This window comes from Mobula birostris, chromosome 21, assembly GCF_030028105.1.
Source record: "Mobula birostris isolate sMobBir1 chromosome 21, sMobBir1.hap1, whole genome shotgun sequence".
Classification (NCBI taxonomy): Eukaryota; Metazoa; Chordata; class Chondrichthyes; order Myliobatiformes; family Myliobatidae; genus Mobula; species Mobula birostris.
The window spans coordinates 31,456,677-31,477,219 of NC_092390.1; the positions used below are offsets into that span (position 1 = coordinate 31,456,677).

Below are 20,543 nucleotides of genomic sequence, written 5' to 3' on the forward strand. Positions count from 1 at the left end.
TAAATCAGGGCTACTGTCCAAAACAGAATAAATTCCGCCAAGCTCCATCCTACCCACTCATGTGGCTAGATCAAAGCTACAATGGATAATTCACATGCCACATAGGACTTCTACTGCATAATATTAAGACACCTATCAAAGAAACAGGCATCAGCAAAACAAACATAGCAAATACTGTCAAAACTCTAGTAACTAGTTTCACATTTCAATGTCGGTCAAATGTACATTTCAATGCAACACCACCTTTCTCAAAGTAAACACCAGGGGCAGATAAACCAGCGGCTTGTGAAATGAATGCTGGCTCCAGCCTTGACAACTGATACAATTCAAATGCCTCAGAAGACTTATTGATATGTCGTATTATGATCCCGTCCAGGGCAATTTTTTTTAAATAGCAGAGAATAGAGTTTAAAAGAAGTCTAGAGACACGAGAGATTGCAGATGATGAATCTGGAGGAACTCAGCAGGTCAGGCAGCAGCTACGGAGGGGGATGGACAGTCAATTTTTTGGGTCTAGTACCAGGTGAAGGGTCTTGACCTGAAACAGCAACAGTCCATTTGCCTGCATAGCTGCTACTTGACCTGCTTTTCCTCCAGCATCTTGTGTATTGCTCTTAAAAATGTCTGCTGCATAATATGAGTTCCCTTATATATTGAAGGAAGTCTATCCAAATTTGTACTTCCACAGTGCACAGAGTAGCCGTCCCTGACAAGAGCCAGAATAAATTACCATAATCATATAGGTTATCACACCGTTAAAGGGTAAAGTCATGAAGCTAACAAAGCTATTGGATCAATTTATGTCAGCTTTTAAAAGTGTTACATCCATTTTACATCCATAAAGCTATTTACAAGTCTTTGGCTCGGTTTTCCAAATGAAAGTATGTTCACGAATATACTTAACACTAAAAACAGGTAGAAGGTACAAGTGCCTCAGAACTTGCACCACCAGGTTCAAGAACAGTTATTTCCCCTCAACCATTAGGCTCTTGAACAAAAGGGGATAACTACGCTCATCTAAGGACTCTTTTATCTTGTTATTTCAAGCTCATTACTTATTGCTATTTATTTATTATCTGCATTTGCACAGCTTGTTTACAGTTTACAGTTCCTGATGTTCACAGTTTAACAGATCCTGTTTACAGTTACTGTTCTATAGATTTTCTAAGTATGCCCGCAGAAAAAGAATTTCAGGCTTTATGTGGTGACGTGTATATACTCTGATAATAAATTTTACTTTGAACTTTGAGTTAACCTCTTCAGTGAGAAAGATTTAGCCAAATCTTCATGTTTTGGCAATTCACGCAGGCTTCAGCAGTAATCTTCAGTGCCTTCAATACCATACAGCCCTCATTGCTAGGGAAAAGCTCCATTCATTACAGGTTGGTACTTCCATTGTATCCTGGATAATGAAGTGCCTGACAGTCAGACCGCAGTTTGTGCGGCTTCAGAGCTGTATGTCAGAAATGGCTATAAGCAGCACTGGGGCTCCACAGAGGACTGTATTGGCTCCCTTCCTGTTTACCCTGTATATCTCAGACTTTAGATACAACAGGGAGTCATACCATCTGCAGAAATTCTCTGATGATTCGGCAATAGTTGGGTGTTTAAAGGGAGGACAGGGGAATGAATACAGGGCCCTGGTGGAGGACTTTGTCAAATGGTGCAAGCTGAATCATCAGCGGCTCAACATCAGTAAGACAAAGGAGATGGTGATGGACTTTAGGAAGACTAAGCCTGCACTGCTCCCTGTTACTATTCATGGTGAGGACTTGGATGCAGTGAGGACGTACAAGTATCTGGGGGTGCACCTGGATGTCAGACTTGAGTGGAGCACCAACACCGAGGCTATGTACAAGAAGGGCCAGAGTCACCTCTACCTCCTGAGGGGACTGAGGTCCTTTGGAGTATGCAGGCCTCCCCTTCACATGTTCTACCAGTCTGTTACTGCCAGTATAATCTTCTTTGCGGTGGTGTGCTGGGGCAATGACATCAACTCGGTTCAACAGGTTCAATAAACTGATTAGAAATGCTGGCTCTGTTATAGGAGTCAAACTGGACACACTGGAGGCTGTGGTAGAACAAACGACCCTCCGGAAAATCCTGGCAATTCTGGACAATGTTTCTCACCCTCTGCATGCCACCCTGGCTCAACAGAGCAGCATTTTTAGTAATAGTCTAAAGACAACTGAGATACTTCAAAGAGTGCTGTATGAGGTTATTCTTACCTCGGCCATTAGGCTCTATAATGAGTCAACCTGTAGCCAGGGAAGTGATGGCCCCCTGACGTTAGACTGTTTGAGGTAACTTGTTTATTTATTCTTTCCACTTCTCTTCTAATATTTATATCTGTGCACTTGTAATGCTGTAATGCTACTGTGAAATTGTAATTTCCTTTGGGATCAATAAAGTATCTATCCGGCTATCTAATTTGAATTTTCAGTAGATGAATACTGAAGTCATATTAGCTTCATGTGATAATGAATAAAGAATTATTAATGCACTTGACAAGATCTCAAGTAATCTCAAGTAAACTTCAACTGGTACAGGAACAAGTTTTGTTAGAGAGGGACAGCAGATGGCAGCACAGGATAGGGCGTGAGACTTCAATCACCTACAATGCAGCACAGTACAAACAAGACAGAAATGGGAAAAGAGCAAGGCAGTGCACATCAGAAGGGTGCAAATCCAACCCTCCTTCAACTCTCTCCATTACCTCACCCACACACTACCTTTCTCTAACCTCCCACTCCCCATCACTCTAGGCGTCCTGCCACCCCATCTACTCTCTCCACCTGTGCCTACTCATTCTCCTATATGTCTTCTTCCCCTTGTTTCTCTCCCTCTTTACCTCACATCCCCATCACTACCCACTGTCATTCTCCCTTGTGCTCACTCCCCATCTCTCTACCTCCTCCCTCTCCTTATCTCCTCACTCACTTCCTCTCTCCCTCTTTCTCTTAGACAAAGTGTCTTCCTTCTGCATTGCCAAAAATAAGGTTATCCTGCTCCTGCTTTACAATGTAATGATTACCTACACTATTTTACAGCCACATAATTAATTATGACTTTTAAAAAATTACTTCACAGCCCCAGTTATAATGTTCTCTAAGGCGACAATATGCCACATTTTATTGTAAATGAGTTCATTTTAGTAATAAGTGTCAGAAATTCTGCCTGTCAGTTATTTTACACAGGTCTGTGGATTCTGATTAGAAAATATACTTTTGACATACGGGACCACTAAAACAAAAGAGATTATAACAGTCATAATGTACAATTTGGTAATAGTGAAGGAATGAATGGAAGAACTCTCTGATCATCCATAAAGTAGTGTAATACAAGTTTCTACAATGCGAGTAGTGCACATAATCCACTGGCACGTCAGACTGGATTTTATAATCAGGTGTCTATTCTGGGATTTGAAATTTGCTGTTATCTGAGTTACTGTTCACAAAGTAATCACTGGGCTAAAACTTGAAAACACAGCATATCAATAATTTGGAAGCATTTTTAAAAAATGTTTCTTTGAATGGAAGTAAACAATTTAACTTCTGTACTCTGTGTTCATACCTGTCTCTAAGGATAGTCCACAGCTCTCCCCCCAGGCAAGCCTCCATTAACATGTATAAGTATTTACTGTCCTTGAATGTCCTGTACAGCCTGCAAGGAAAATAGAATAACATCAGCACTGAGTCCATTGTCGAAAGACCCTGACTTTGAACAGCATTTTATGGCTTTTTTTAAAAGCACAGATCATGCAGTACCTGCAAGCTCTGTCGAGCTAATTGAATAGCTCCCTTTGATTACAATTTACAATGCCTCTCTTCAAATGTGTCTTAACAATGCAGTTAATTGAAATGGAAAACACAATGCTTTATTGAATTAAATAAACACAATATGTGTATTTGAGTGCCTGGTAAAAATAAGCAAAGAAAATTCTTCGAATTATATCCAAGTTCAGAATATCATGAAATCATTTCCCTCAGGTCTGTGTTTTCAAGACTACCACAAAGTCTTCCTTTGTCTTTATTTTCATCCATCACCTGGCGTCAGTCTGTACTATATTACTATATCTACGCTCTATTCTTGGTTGGTGCGGCTATAACGAAACCAAGTTTCCCTCGGGATTAATAAAGTATATCTATCTATCTATCTATCTAGAAGGAGCAACAAACAATCTGCTGGAGGAACTTAACAGGTTGAGCAGCATCTGTGGATGGAACATTTCAGGTCAAAACCCCACGTCAAGATAGCTGGCAGAGAACTGAAGAAAGGACAGTCTTCAAAGGCACTGTAGAAAGCTATATTATTCAATTGCTGCTTAAAATGACCTTATTTGGTTTCATCTCTTTCCATCTCTTTCTTCTGAGGAAGGACAGTCTCAACCATGAGAAAACTGGCAGATATGACTTTGAGAGCTCACATTCAACCTTGGCTGAGGAGGTCCAAGAACTGCAATCAAGTGACCTATTTTTTTTCCATTAGGCCTGCTCCACACACATCTACTGTTGCTCACTTAAAACATCCATCCTCGCAGTTTAACTGCGTGTTCTGCCAGTCAGCGTGCTAGTTGATTCAATTTTATTCCATCATTCAAACAAATAAATTATTCAACACAAGAAAGAAAACTGCTGTTCACACTCCCCCACGAAGTATTTATTGCTTGTTAGTCACAGCATTGTATTTGGAGATTTATGTTGAATTCTTAAGGCTTCAGGAATTAATCTGTAACATTTCAGAATCTGGACATGATCAGATTTTTTATTTTAGTTTTACTGTACCACATAATCAAACACATATGTTGCATTAGCAGCCTAACATGGTGAAGTGTTGTGATTTATATGTGTTAATATGATGATCTGGCCCTCCCAATGGGGAAAGAAGAGTTGCAGGGACAATAGAACAAAGGCTGGCTGCATTATTAAAGAGAAAGCTGCTTTTCCACTGATGCAATATATTGCTCACTTGTGGTTGTCTTGTTGAAGATAAAGCATAAACACTATAAATTATAATCTGAAATATTCCTTCATCTCTGTCATCAAAGTACTCAAATCTTTCATTCTGGATCTTCAAAGATGACTGTAAGTCCGAAATCATTCATTGAAGCTTGCTTTAACGGCTACCGCACCCACTCATCATCTATTGCCTGTGACTGTTAAGAGGCCCCAGTGACCCATTATTCTGGGATTCTTCAGCAACATCAGTGCATCATCAAATTTTGCACCTATTGATTGGCCAGGTTTAAGGAAGATTCATTATCATTTTACAGAATAACAAATCATCATCATTAAAATTACATACTAAGCTTGGTGAAAAAAATTTACATAGAGAAAGCTACTGTAGGCTGATTTGAAAATGCTTTGGATTGACAATTGTACTAAAAATAATTAAATGCTCTAAGCATTTTAATACTAAAATTATCTTCTAAAGACTCTGGAAAGACTTTACCCATTTGTCTGAGCCTAAATCAGTCAATTGTAACAAAAATATTGCTAATATTTAATGCTAAGAAATCTCACACAGCAACATGTGACAGACTAATGATAGACTACATGTATTACAGATCAAAGAAGAAATGGAGCAATTATTCTGGTCTAGATCCCTGGAAATTAATCTCGAAATTACTGGAGTTTAAGTCTTCAGAACTTGTCAAAGACTGCATTTGGTATGACATTTAAACTGCTTCATGAAAACTGACCGCCGGTGCATAATGACTGATCTGTCATCAGATTGCAATGGTGTGTGTTACACTTAGTTCCCAGCTCCTTGTATCATCAAGGTGTGGAGAGAGGGATCTAGTCAGAATTTGCAGTATGAATTCTGGACTGGTTAACCCTACTGTGATTTCTTCTGTAAATGTCTCTACAAACAAAAAGTCAGATGTTCTGTGGTAGCATTGCATTTTTGTATTATTTTAAATATATTGTCAAAAAGGATCAATACTTCATTCCTCTGGCCATACAAGTGCATGGGTTTTCTAAACCCTGTAGGAGTTACCCCTAAACCATCAGGTTCTTGAATAAAAGGGGATAACTATACTCACTTGTGTCACAATGGGGGGGTATTGGGAGCAAGGGTGGACCCAAATGCAAGACACATCTTGTGAGGTTAATTAAATTGTTTATTGTTTGATACCAGGAGAGCAAAGCAGAAGCAGGAATAGCGAACAGGACAAGGACTCAGGACTACAACTAGGCTGGGACCAAGGGTCTGGGCTAGGACTCGGAATCGGATCCCAGAACTAGAGGCGACATGAAGAGGCTATGGTATGGACTCCGAGGCAGGGACTGGGCAAGGACCCAGTACCTGGGTCTTGCCTCGGGCTCAGACCCCAGAACCAGGCATGGACATGACATGGGCTAGGGAGAGGAGGAACATGGAAAAACAGAGCCTTGGTCTCGGGAGAGCAGGTACATGGAACCATGAACACATACACAGAACACAGAGTTGGGTCCCCTCCTTGGGTACAGGACATAGGGCCGGGACTCACACACAGAACAGAGAGCCGGGACCCCTCCTTGGGTACAGGACATAGGGCCGGAACTCATGACCCCCCGCGGGGCAATGGCAAGATGGCCTGACTTACCCCACGGAGGCGAGGACAAGACAAGACAAAACATGACCCCCCACGGGGCAACGACAAGACGGCCTGACTTACCCCACGGAGGCGAGGACAAGACAAGACCAACACGAAAGAACACCAGACAGTACCTATCTAGCTCCAGCGACAGAACTAGACTGAGGTGCAGGTGAGGGCTAGAGGCGAGAGGGGCAGAGAAGGGATACAGACGGGGGGTAGGACAGGAATCACAAACCGCCAGAGCCAGGACTTGACTCAGAACTTGGATGCCGCCAGGGCCAGGACTCGACTCGGAACCCGGATGCCACCAGGGCCGGGACTTGACTCGGAACTCGGATGCCGCCAGGGCCAGGACCTGACTCGGTACGTGGATGCTGCTAGGGACAGGACTTGACTGGGTACTTGTATGCCCCCGGAGCCAGGACTTGACTTGGAGCCTCTGGGTATTGGCGAGCTCTCGACTTGGCCCGGGAACAGTAGACAGCGGTTCTTGATTCCCTCCGGCGAGTTAACTGACGGACCCACCTCGGTGAGGAAACTTTGCAGGCTCGCTTTGGCGAGGTAACTTGACAGGGTTGCTCTGGTGAGGAAAGGCGAATTACCGGCTCTCGCTTCGGGCGGAGACTAGGCTTGCTCCGGCCTGATGACATTGGCACGCCGTACCTTTGGTGACTTTGCAAATGCTCCCACCCCGAACAGCTGAAAGCCGGAGACTATAAACTACCGGTTCAGCTGGAGAGTAAATTGCCTCTAATCACCAAGGCCAAGGGACACGGGAAAACAGGGAACCAAAGGGAAACAGGGAGTCAACGGTCCAGATCGTAATATAAACAAAGTAAATTTAAAGGGACCCCGATCCGGACCATGACAACTTGTTCCATCATTGAAATGTTCCTGCAGCCAATGATCTCTCTTTGAGGACTCTTTATCTTATTATCTCATAATCTCATTATTTATTGCTGTTTGTTTATATTTGCATTTGCACATTTTATTGTCTTCTGCACTCTGATTGACCTTTCATTGATCCTGTTATAGTTACTATTCTGTAGATTTGCCGAGTATGCCCACAAGAAAATGAATCTCAGGGTTGTATGTGGTGACATATATGTACTTTGAATAAAGTTACTTTGAACTTTGATGATGTTCTACTAGCTTAGAGATACCCAGCAAAACATCGCCCTTCTTAACTGTAATAGCAAATGATTTATCACTGTTACAAACAGTTCTGTGAATTATTTGACATGAATTGAAAAGTAAGTTAAATTTTCTCTTTTTGAATTAAGGAGAACATATTGCAGGAATTGCAGATTAACTCAACAATCACTGCTCCAAAACAACACTGATATAATAAAGTCATGCTGACAATGTACAGTAATTGGATTAAGATGTGTTGCAGTTACTCACTTAATCATACAATTACCAAACAGAGAGGTAGCAAGGCAAAAAGAAAAACAGTATGTCTCCTTCTTAATGTTAACAGCTGATTCTAGCCAAGAGCATATGAGTTCAAGTTCAAGTTTAATTATCATTTGATCACACACATGTATACAGCAAAAGGAAACAGCTTTCCTCCAGGGCCACGGTGCAGAACACAGTGCCAACTGTCACACAGAGTACACACAACATGGCACAGTAGCACATACAGTTACAATAGCAGAAAAACACACAGTCACAAAATAAAAGATAATGAGTGTCACGGCCTGAAGAATGGTGGTGCAATGGGATGTTGTGCTGGAGCCACATTTCTACAGGAACAAGCACTTAGCAGCTCCCCATCACATGCTAGTGCAGCTGCAAACAAATACAATTCAGGTGGTCTTCCCAGGAGCGAACATTAGACAGCAGCACTGATGGGAGGGGCCTAACCCTCCCCATCGCCCAAACCAGCACAGATTCCAGCACCCGCTGCTCTTCTGCTCTCTCAAACACTGCCATCGGCATCTCCTTCCCTGGCAGCTGACACTGTGACACGAGGGCCTGGTCTCCCGCCGTCGGTCTCGCCAACGAGCCAATGGACCGGACTTGCAGTATTCTACACTATCAATGTCCAATAGGGTCTTGCGACCACAAGAAAAACATCCATGTCAATCACTTGCACCACTTGTTGGACAGCGCACTTCCTCCGTGCATGGCCTCCAGTGCCTTCTTCCCTGAGTGGCTGTGGCAGGCGATGACATGATATGCAACAAGTCCAGCCCTACCGCTGTCCAGCAACTTGCTAGCGGGGTAGACATACAGTACTTTCATTCTTAATATCCAGTAGTGCCTTGCGATTGCAAGAAAAACGTAAAGGATGAACAATTCACAAGTGAAGTCTATGTTACAAAGTTACAGTGTGAACTTGCAAGAAGAGGTTGCTATTCAGGTACTTTCTAGAATAATTTTCTGCAAGCAAAACATGCATTCTCATTTTTTTGTATTAATGCTTTCATAAATAACCCTGGGAATTCAGATACATGCAAACTCAAGAGTTCCAACATTTTGAACATGCACAAGGGCATAAACTCCACAGTGTCCCAGCAGTTACACCGGTAAATCTGCTATTGTACCTGGGGTAGGTTAGATATGGCTCAGGAAACAAAGTCCATTCATTTCAATAGGAGAGAAACAGTTGAACAGGACAGAGATATGTTTCAGGTAATTAAGCAATTTCTAAATGTTAATTGTTAAATGTATTTTGGAGTTTCTCAGTGTTGCAACAATTCATTTTTAATAGGTTAAAAAAGTATGCTTTTGATAGATTTTGAACATTTGTGAACATGTCACAGTTTCACTGGCTGCCAACAGAAGCACTGTGAAAGTTGCTGCGGGGGTTCCACTCAGGACAGGAGTGGAGACTCCAATGAGCAAAGTTATTGAGTTGTTCTGAAGAAATTCCAAACCATCATGCGCCCCACACTTTTATTCACTATAAAATCGAGGCATGGTGATTGCTCTCCTGCTAGCAGACATGGTACATGTAATAGGATTCTGCAGTGTCTAAGTTTACTGCCCTGTTGGGTAAGCTCTTGCTTGTATCTACGCACAGGCACTGCGATGATTACTGTTAGCTCTTTTTAATTCAATCCTCACATATGGGTATCATTCTCAAGCCCATTACTCAGTGATTGTACTAATGAGCTGCATTACATTTATCCAGCTTTTCACAGACAGAACATACCAAGATAGGCTTCCTAAATGTCAGGTAGTTGCCAATGTTGTGGTGCCACTATAGTTGCAACAGCTTGGCAGAAGGCTCCATTAGTACTGGTGCCCAGGTTTTGAGGATTTTAGCACAATACTTTTGGGATTTATAATCATTACTGAATGTAGGGGCTTTAGATTGAGTACTTCTAAATAGTAAGTCGAAAAATCTAAAAAGGTTGTTTCTCTGATGAGTAGAATCATGGGAAGAAGCTGAGATAAATCCTCATTTTGATGTCTCTGGCTGACATTGGTGGTGAATGCTTCAGCCTAGTCCAGGGGTTCCCAATCTGGGGACCACGGACCCCTCGGCTAATGATAGGGGCTCCATGACATAAAAAAAGTTTGGAAACCCCGGTCCTGACTTTCACTGAGCTCAACTATCTCTGTGATGGAACTTCCACAGAAATTTCTCCTGAATAATTGGTGAATTAACTGTCCATTACCACCAAGAGCTAAATGTATGCCACTGTAGATCACCAAATTCCCTGCTGTAGCTTTGCAATGATGTTGAATGCATCACTCACAATGAGTGCATCACTGATTACATCAACTTCTGTGTGGACTGCAATGTTCCGACAAGAACTGTCCTTTGTTATTCAAATAACAAGCCATGGGTGACAAAGGACATTAAGGACATCCTGAAAGCTAAAAAGAGGGTGTTTAGACATGGAAATAGGGAGGGGTTGAGGGCAATACAGAGGGACCTGAAAGCCAGGATCAGGGAGGCTAAAGACAGGTAAAGGAGGAAGCTTGAGTGGAAAACTCCAGCAGAACAACATGAGAGAGGTCTGGAGGGGGATGAGGACCATCACTGGGTTCCGGCAAACTAGCAACAGAGGAGCTGAAGGCAGTGTGGACAGGGCCAATGAACTTAACCTGTTCTTTAACAGATTTGACATTGTGGCCCCTGCCCATTCCCCACATGAGCCATCTGTTGTCGGCCCCCAATCAACACATATTCCACTCTCCCCTCCTACCCCTCCTCACAGTCCCCCACCCTGCTCTCATGACTATACCCCTTCCCCACACGAAACCACCACAGTGGGCTTCACAGCTGAACAGGTGAGAAGACAGCTGAAACGTCTCAACCCAAGCAAGGCTGCAGGACCGGATGGTGTCAGTACCAGGGTGCTCAAAGCCTGTGCCCCTCAGCTATGTGGAGTAATTCACCATGTATTCAACCTGAGCCTGAGGCTCCGGAGGGTTCCTGTGCTGTGGAAGACATCCTGCCTCGTCCCTGTGCCGAAGACACCGCGCCCCAGCAGCCTCAATGACTACAGACCGGTGGCATTGACCTCCCACATCATGAAGACCCTGGAGAGACTTGTTCTGGAGCTGCTCCGGCCCATGGTCAGGCCACACTTAGATCCCCTCCAGTTCGCCTACCAGCCCCGACTAGGAGTTGAGGATGCCATCGTCTACCTGCTGAACTGTGTCTACACCCACCTGGACAAGCCAGTGAGCACTGTGAGGGTCATGTTTTTTGACTTCTCCAGTGTGTTCAACACCATCCGCCCTGCTCTGCTGGGGGAGAAGCTGACAGCTATGCAGGTGGATGCTTCCCTGGTATCATGGATTATTGATTACGTAACTGGCAGACCACAGTACATGTGCTTGCAACACTGTGTATCCGAAAGAGTGATCAGCAGCACTGGGGCTCCACAGGGGACTGTCTTGTCTCCCTTTCTCTTCACCATTTACACCTCGGAATTCAACTACTGCACAGAGTCTTGTCATCTTCAGAAGTTTTCGGATGACTCTGCCATAGTTGGATGCATCAGCAAGGGAGATGAGGCTGAGTACAGGGCTACGGTAGGAAACTTTGTCACATGGTGTGAGCAGAATTATATGCAGCTTAATGTGAAAAAGACTAAGGAGCTGGTGGTAGACCTGAGGAGAGCTAAGGTACCAGTGACCCCTGTTTCCATCCAGGGGGCCAGTGTGGACATGGTGGAGGATTACAAGTACCTGGGGATACGAATTGACAATAAACTGGACTGGTCAAAGAACACTGAGGCTGCCTACAAGAAGGGTCAGAGCCGTCTCTATTTCCCGAAGAGATTGAAGTCCTTTAACTCTGCCGGACGATGCTGAGGATGTCCTACGAGTCTGTGGTGGCCAGTGCTATCATGTTTGCTGTTGTGTGCTGGGGTAGCAGGCTGAGGGTAGCAGACACCAACAGAATCAACAAACTCATTTGTAAGGCCAGTGATATTGTGGGGATGGAACTGGACTCTCTCACAGTGGTGTCTGAAAAGAGGATGCTGTCTAAATTGCATGCCATCTTGGTCAATGTTTCCCATCCACTACATAATGTACTGGGTGGGCACAGGAGTACATTCAACCAGAGACTCATTCCACCAAGATGCAGCACAGAGCGTCATAGGAAGTCATTCCTGCTTGTGGCCATCAAACTTTACAACTCCTCCCTTGGAGGGTCAGACACCCTGAGCCAATAGGCTGGTCCTGGACTTATTTCATAATTCACTGGCATAATTTACATATTACTATTTAACTATTTATGGTTCTATTACTATTTATTATTTATGGTGCAAATGTAACGAAAACCAATTTCCCCCTGGGATCAATAAAGTATGACTATGACTATGACTATGAATACATTAGTGTTTTTGTTCAGGTCACGAGTCTTTCAAGACATGTTTATTTGTTGTCCAAGAGTATGCAAATTTGTCAAATGATATACAAGCCTCATTACTGCTGTATTTGCATGTTTAGGGGAACATCTTTATCTCAGTGGCGGAACGGTAGTGTAGCAGCTGGTGCTTCACTTTATAGTGCCAGCGATCACTGGTTGTGTTTGATTCCAACCCTGTCTGTACGTTCTCCCCCTATCTGCGAGGATTTCCTCTGGATGCTTCAGTTTCCTCCCACATTCCGAAGACGTACGGTTATGTACAGTAAGTAGTGGGCATAGTATGTTGGCGCCAGAAGTGTGGCAACACTTGCAGATTGTCCAGCACAATCCTCACTGATTTGATTTGAGGCAAATGACACATTTCAAAATTGTTTAACGCCATTTCCTGTACACAAGCGTAAAGGAGAACAAAGTAATTGTTACTCTGGATCCAGTGCAGCACAAAAAAAACCCTAATAAGAACACAATAATAAAAAACACAAAAAAAATACATAAGATAGCTTATATACATAGATAGATTGTGTGTCAAAAGATTGATGCTAGGCACAGGAGTGCTGGTATAGGAAATGATAAAAGTAGTGGTGGTGGGTGGAGGGCGGAAAAGTGTGAGGGAGGAGAGTGTGAGGGATGGGTTAGTGGGTGGAGGTGTTGATCATCCTTAATGCTTGCGGAAAGTAACTGTTTTTGAGTCTGATGTGGACACTACATAGCCTCCTCCCTGATGGGAGTGGGACAACAGTCCATGAACAGGACGTGTGGGATCTTTCATGACGTTTCTGGCACCTTTTTGTACGTATGTCCTTGGTGCCTGGAAGGCAGGTGCCAGCGATGCTTTGGGCAGTTTTGACTGCCCGTTGTAGAGCCTTCCCGTCTGCCAGAGTGCACCTTCCGTACCATGCTGTGTTGTTCTCCACTGCGCATCCGTAGAAGGATGTGAGTATAGATGTGCACAGTCTAGCTTTCTTCCACCTAAGGAAGAAGAGGCAGTGGTGATCATTCCTGATTGCATGGAATGTGTTCTGAGACTGTGAGAGGCTGTGCAAGATGTGTACTTCCAGAAGTTTGAAAACGCTCACAGCTTTCACTGCTGCGCCGCCAATGTTAAGAGGGGTGTGAGTGATCTGATTTCTTCTAAAGTCGGTAACAAGCTTCTTTGTCTTGTTGACATTGAGGACGAGGTTTTTTACCTGGCACCAGGCTTCGAGCTCTCCCACCTCCTCTCTGCAGGTTGTCTGATCATTGTTGGTGATGAGCCCCACCATTGCTGAGCCACTGACAAACTTGACAATGTGATTATTCGGGAGCTGGCTGTGCCGTCATGTGTGAGCAGTGTGCACAGCAATGGGCTCAGCACACAGCCCTGGGGGGCACTTGTGCTGAGGACAATGGAGAGGGAGGAGCAGTTGTGTATCCTGACTATGTGACATTTGTTAGTTGGTATATCGGAAAGTACATATTTCACTGCATGTTTCAATGTACTTGCAACAAATATAGTTACTATTTTCTCAACTTTTCTTTCTCTCCCCTACCCTTATTTCAATGCGTTTATTTGCAGAACCAGTTCCTAAAAAAAAATCAGTTTCACATTTCATCAGTTTGTAACTTCAAACGATTGATGAAGTGGATTGCTCATCAGTTAAGAGGAATGTGCATTGTAATTAAGATACATATTTGCTGTAAATCATACTACTTCAAAATGCTAGACACTGCTTACCCATTGTCCTACCCTTTAGTGTAACTTTCCAATTTTCATTAGCTGCTCTGGCTTCCAAATCAGTGACCACTTTATTAGGTACACCCATGCACTTGCTGGTTAATGATCTAATCAGCCAATCATGTGCCAACAACCCAAGCATAAAAGCATGCAGACATGGTCAGAAAGTTCCATTGTTTATTTATTTATTTAGAAGTACAGAGTGGAACAGGCCCTTCCGGCTCAGTAAGCCGCACTGCCCAGCAACCCACCTAGTTAACACTAACCTATTTACAGGACAATTCATAATGACCAATTCATCTACTGACTGATATGTCTTTGAACTGTGGGGTGAAACCAGACCATCATGAGGAAACCCATGCGGTTCATGGGGAGAACGTAAAACTCCTTGCAGACAGATGGCGCCGAATTGAACTCAGAACTCTCGAACGCCCTGCACTGTAACAGCGTTGCGCTGACCCTACTCTACCGTGGCGTACCATTGCTGTTCAGGCCAAACATCAGAATGGGGACGAAACGTGATCTCAGGAACTTTGACATTGTTGGTACCAGACCAGATGGTTTGAGTACCTCAGAAACTGCTGATCTCCTGGAATTTTCATGCACAACAGTCTCTAGAGCTTACAGAGAATGGTGCGGAAATAATAGAGATCCAAGGAGAATGGCCAGACTGGTTCAAGCTGACAGAGAAGCGACAGTAACTCAAATAACCATGTGTTACATCAGTGACATGCAGAAGAACATCTCTGAACAAACAACACATAGAACCTAGAAGTGAGTGAGCTACAGTAGCAGAAGACCACAAACATACACTCACTTTATTAGGTAGAGGAGGTACCTAATAAAGTGGCCACTCAGTGTACTTCCTTTTGTTTAGGTTGAAACCTTGGTTTCTGATTGAATTGCTTCACCTTTGGGAAATCTATAATCCTGCCACCTTCTTTCTTAACGTTGCCTATTACAGCAAGGTTGTAATCAATCAATTTTCCCTGCACAGTGCTTGATCGAAAACACTGTAGCCTGATCTTCAGTTAGGTCCTCAGTACACAGATCTAGTAATCCAGTTTATATGTTGATCTAATTGTCTCATTTAATGAATATACTGCCTCTAATTTCCTTATTTACACCATCACACCTGACATTCAAAACTTTATAACTGCTCCTGACACCATCCAAACCGATTCTAATTTTACACTATCTACTGAGTCAAAACCCTTTCTAACTAAATATCCCTTCTTAATAATGCTTTTTCCTTTTTGCCTATACTTCCTAAATGCCAAATATTTTTAAATATTTAGTTCCCACACGAGAACATCCGATAGTCACGTTTCTATAATGGCCATTTGATCATATCCATTCACGCCGCTAGTTCACCTTCTTAAGAATGTGATGTGCATTTACATACGGTGACTTTAAACATGGTCTTTTCCTATACTCTCATCTTATTTACTGCTTACTTTTGTTTTTCGTCCCTAACTGTCTTGATTATTTCTTTTCTATCTTCCAGCTTTGTCACCAGCACCACACCCCAGCCACATTAATTCTCTCCTCCAGGTTGCCATTTCCATGTCAACATGGTTCAAACCCTCTCCAAAAATCTAATAATATCTTCCCCCTCCACACTTCAAAGATAATTGGTCTCCCTCCTGCTGATCTGTCATCCCATTTAACTGGTACAGGAATTACCTGCCCCAGAAGTGATCATAAAGCTTCAATTACCTAAAGCATCCTCTCCTTCAGCATCTTACAGCCAAGCATTTTTGAGCTTATGATAACATGGGACCTCCAAGAGGACCACAACCTTGTCAGAGGGTTTGGAGGCTTGCCTCAATGACCTGGAGAGCTATGGTGGCTGGAGTCTGGGCCTTGTGTTTTGGCTCTTGGTAGGATCACCTATGCCAAACAGATCAAAGGGTAGGGGCCAGACTAAGAGTGGTCCAACGGTCCCTCCAGGTTCAGAGGTTCAACTCAGGGCTAACAACCCTGGCTGGTCAAAAAAATATTTACAGAAACAGCAATGAAGAATCTTTCTACTTCTATGTGCAATGGTATTCCTGAGTTTCCACCCAGAACTTGCATGGCTAACAGTAGTGACCTTGAACCATACCTGGGGCACAGTAAAGAAGATGGCCAAGGTCAGACAGAGGTTGACAACCTTCATTATTGTTCTAAATGCCAGCAGCAAATTGGACAATATGATGATGATGATGACAACATGGGAGGCTATTCAGCCCAATGCGTCCACGTCATCTCCCAGGGAAGCTATCCTGTTCACTCCATTCTCCCTTTTCTTACTTCTTGCTTATAGAATGTTGACATCATTACTTACTAAAAAATATAATGGATTTCAAATCTCATACCTAACAGTAAAAGTGCAGAAAAACATCACCATTGTAACATCGACTGAAAATCATTCCATTTCTGAAGTCTCAACGCAAGTGTCATTTTTGTATGTGTTATTTATATACAAAAGTAGTGTTGTAATTAATGTCTTCAAAATAAATTGCCTCCATTGAATTTAAATTGCATCTTGGATTCCTGTCTACTATTACAGGAGGTTGGCATATAATTTGCCTTAGAATGCTCAGAAAACTTTAGATACAAATTCAACGTTCAAGCATATAGTTGAGACTTTAAGTGCACAATTGCTACTGTTTTCGTTCTCCTTGATTTGGCATTTTCTGTAGAACAAAAGACCTTCCACTTATCTGTATGGTCACGTACCCGATATGATGCAAGGTGAAGTTTTCTTAAACTTGTTTATGTGAACTGCACAATGTACCTGATAATCACATTACTTCCCCTTATCTCAAGTTTAAAGTTATCTCCTCGAAAGATAGATAGTTCCAGATAATGATTAATAAGTCACATATGTTAGATATTCAGAGTAACACACAAAAAATGTTGGAAGAACTCAGCAGGTCATGTTGCATCTATGTTAATGAATAAAGAGTCCACATGTCTCATCCTGAAAAATCAACTCTATTCCTTTCCATAGATACTGCCCGGCCCGCTGAGTTCTTCCAGCATTTTTTCTGTGTCACTCTAGATTTCCAGAGTCAGCAGAATCTCTTGTGTTTAGATATTGATATCCTGCTTCAGATGGTCTAAGAATGTATGATAATAGCCAAAGCTGCATCCTCAGCTCACAGTCTGAGCTGCCCCAAGATGATGGTGGTGGACGTCTTTAAAGTTGTATGGTTCTTGTGTAGTTGGTGTTTCCCAGAATTCTGAGTTAGGATAATATGTGCCCCTGGGGGGATGGGGGGGGGGGTGTAAATGTTACACTTCCAGAGCTATGCATGTTTAAAGTATTTTCCAACTGCACAAGAATATTCCTCACCTAGACTCAAAAATCCATACACCTAAATGGAAGCAGAACCTTGTACCTCCAGAGATTCTTCTACAGAAAGTCTACCTGATCATCATTACACACTCATTCTAACTTTGATTCTGCATGTCAATATTCCAGAGATATCTTCAAATGTCCATGAGTAGTTACTGTATATTCTAAAAATTCCACTCAGAAATTATATTTTAAGTAAGTAATAATTATTCCTTAGAGCTTCTGTGAGATTGACTTTAACACGGAGCACTGTTTGGGAGTTTGAAACTTTGGGATATTTTAATTCCTGAGTTTTCATAAATTGTCAATGGTTTTCAATTTATGGGAATTGATTAATAAAAAATAGGTTGCAGAGTTGTGTAGTTAGTTGTGTCATTGCCTCACAGTGACAAATACAATCCTGATCTTGGGTACGGTCTATGTGGACTTTTTTATGTATTCCCTGTGACCACACTGGCTTCCTCTGGGTGCCCTGTTCTTCCACTTTCCAAGAAAGTGCAGATTAGTAGGTTAATTGGCCACTATAAATTACCTTTGGTGCGTAGGAAAGTGCTCAGAATCTAGGGAAAGTTGATGTGAATGTGGGAAGAGACAAATGTGATTAATGTTGGATTAGTCTAAATGATGGACTTGGTTGGCTAAAGGGCCCGTTTCTGTGCTACATTTCTCTATACCACAGCTCTAAATATATACACAGTTCCACACGACTAAAATTTTCATCCCTCTTTTACCTGTAGTTGGTATGATCAGCAGACTAAACCATGTGACTTGATGAAGCAAATGCTTAAATGGCACTACAGCAAAATTGATGTCATTGTATTAACATCACTTGTCTCAGAATTCACATTTAAATTCCACAGAAGTATGGTCCGACCTTACAATACCTTGCAATAATATTTTTCTGTGTGTGTCATCCAGCTTCCCCTTAAAAACATATTTGCCACCTTCCTCAAATACTCAAGTTGTTGAAGGCATTTCTCTAATTAGTCTGCATAAAGAATTAGAATAGACAGATTGTATTGGAGAGAAAGTAAGACTGATTCAAGGAAAAATGTGGCACAATATAGAAATAGAACTGATGTGAGGAAGAGTGAGAAGATGTGAGGAAACCGTATAAATGCATTGTGTTTGAGAGAAATCAGGGTAAATGATATAACAGAGGATATAGATGACATCAGATTCAGATTTGTTTATCACATGTACATGGAAACATACAGTGAAATGTGTCATTTGCTTTAACAACTGGTACACCTAAAGATGTGCTGGGCACACCTAAGGATTTTGGCAACAACATAGTATGCCTGCAATGCTCGGCAGAACAACACAGAACACAATAAACAACAATACAGCAACAGGGAAACAAGCACTGTTCTTCCCTACCTCTGACCCACCCGCACACATACACAGATCTCTAACCCCAGGACAGGCCAGTTACTTTGGCATCCAGGATTCGCAGACACTGGGTTCCAACTACCCCAGTGGACTTGTTTATTATCAGGGCAACAACCTAAGCTGGCCTGCGATGACATTTTTATCACACAGGATGATTCAGTCCATAATGAGAAGCATTAATTTTCAACTGTCCGATTGCTTTCCTTTTTGAGTCCTTCTCGGTCCCATGTTGTTACTCACTGTGATCTTACCTCACAATGAAGTCTGAATGAGCTTCCTGCATGATTTGTTTTTCTGATCGTATGTGCTCCTGCTGCCGTGTGTCTACGATGTGCCGCTTTTTCAGGATCTTCATTGCAAAGGTTTTGGACTCCTCACTCTTCAACTGAACCTATGAAGAACAAAGGAGCCTTATTTTTGTGAAAATCACTTTGACACATCACTGTCTGCCCTTATTTGTTTTGTTTTTATTGTGATGTTCACTGTCCTTACTCTTCCAAGTAAATTCACTGCAACACCCGATCAAATAATCTGCAATGAATTAAAACAGAATTTAACTTGCATAGTTAAGGACAAGGCCCACATCATTTTTTATATTGGAATCATAAGTTCATCCATTTCTACCATGGGATCAACCTCATGGTGTTAATTTTTTGCACAGACTCCAATCCTGTGTATTTAGTTTACAGTGTTGGCTGTAGCCCACAGGGATTATGCTGGTCTCTGCTCGGGAGAACTAGGACACAAAATACTAGATTATAGTTCCATTGAAGCACTGCAACCTATTGGATTAGGGATCAATCTGTTCCATCAAATTGGAAAAATGTTCCCCAGTATCCTTGCCATGATGTTTTCTACATTAGAGTAGAGGATCCACTTCAGATGCTTCTCACTGGTTAGAAGCTGCTTCAGAAGATTCTGCAAAGGCCATGAAAGGCAAATTTGAATCATTGATTCAAGTGCTGGAGCACTGGTCTGATTGAAGCTCAGGAACAAATGCAAAGAAGGCAGATCTCTAGTGCTTAGGGCCCTTAGCCATAAAGACAAATTTCAGTTGATGTCGGAAGGAATGTTCCTGAAAATGTGAAGCATGTAGCTTAGAACATACTTAATTCCATATAAGTTTAAAAATCTATCAAATTTAGCCTTAATATACATAATGATACTGCCTCCGCAGCTCTCCGAGGTTGAGAATTACAATGATTTACAACCCTATAAGAGGAATTTCTATTCATTTTATTTTTAAGCGGCTGATTTATTCTTCTAAGATTATATTCTCCTCTATTCTCACAATCCGAAAATGTGTTTTAAACCAATTAAAGTAGGGCACATTTATATAAGTATATTAAGCAGTTTTCAGGCCTGACAGCTTGAATTCGCAAAAATGTGAAGCTTTTTCATTCTGGATGTGATGACTAATAATTAGCTGGATGATTTTTTTTCCATAAATGTCCTTTGGTTTTATAGTATAGCCACAGTACGGTCAATAAACAAGACCACTGAGATTTTCCTCAGAGCTGATAAAGTCTGATACAAGCAGGATTTTTGATAAATATAAATCAAAATTACTGTAGTGAAGTGGGAGCAGTGAGAATATTTCTGGCTTTAACATGCACAAGCACAGCCTCTGAGCTGTCCTTGGATGCAAAGCTGATGGTCAATGCTA

At 42.2% G+C, this 20,543-nt stretch overlaps 1 protein-coding gene across 8 annotated transcripts in view; it reads right to left on the bottom strand.

The window, feature by feature from the left end:
* The window catches only part of LOC140185698 (cGMP-dependent protein kinase 1), an 815,177-nt gene that overhangs the window by 39,560 nt on the left and 755,074 nt on the right, over nucleotides 1-20,543 (bottom strand). For all 8 annotated transcript variants that reach the window (XM_072239236.1, XM_072239235.1, XM_072239233.1 and 5 more), the window contains 2 exons: nucleotides 19,129-19,268; nucleotides 3,574-3,663 (listed from right to left, as the gene is read on the bottom strand). In XM_072239236.1, the coding sequence (XP_072095337.1) occupies nucleotides 3,574-3,663; nucleotides 19,129-19,268 (230 nt within the window). The remainder of the gene's footprint in view (nucleotides 1-3,573; nucleotides 3,664-19,128; nucleotides 19,269-20,543) is intronic.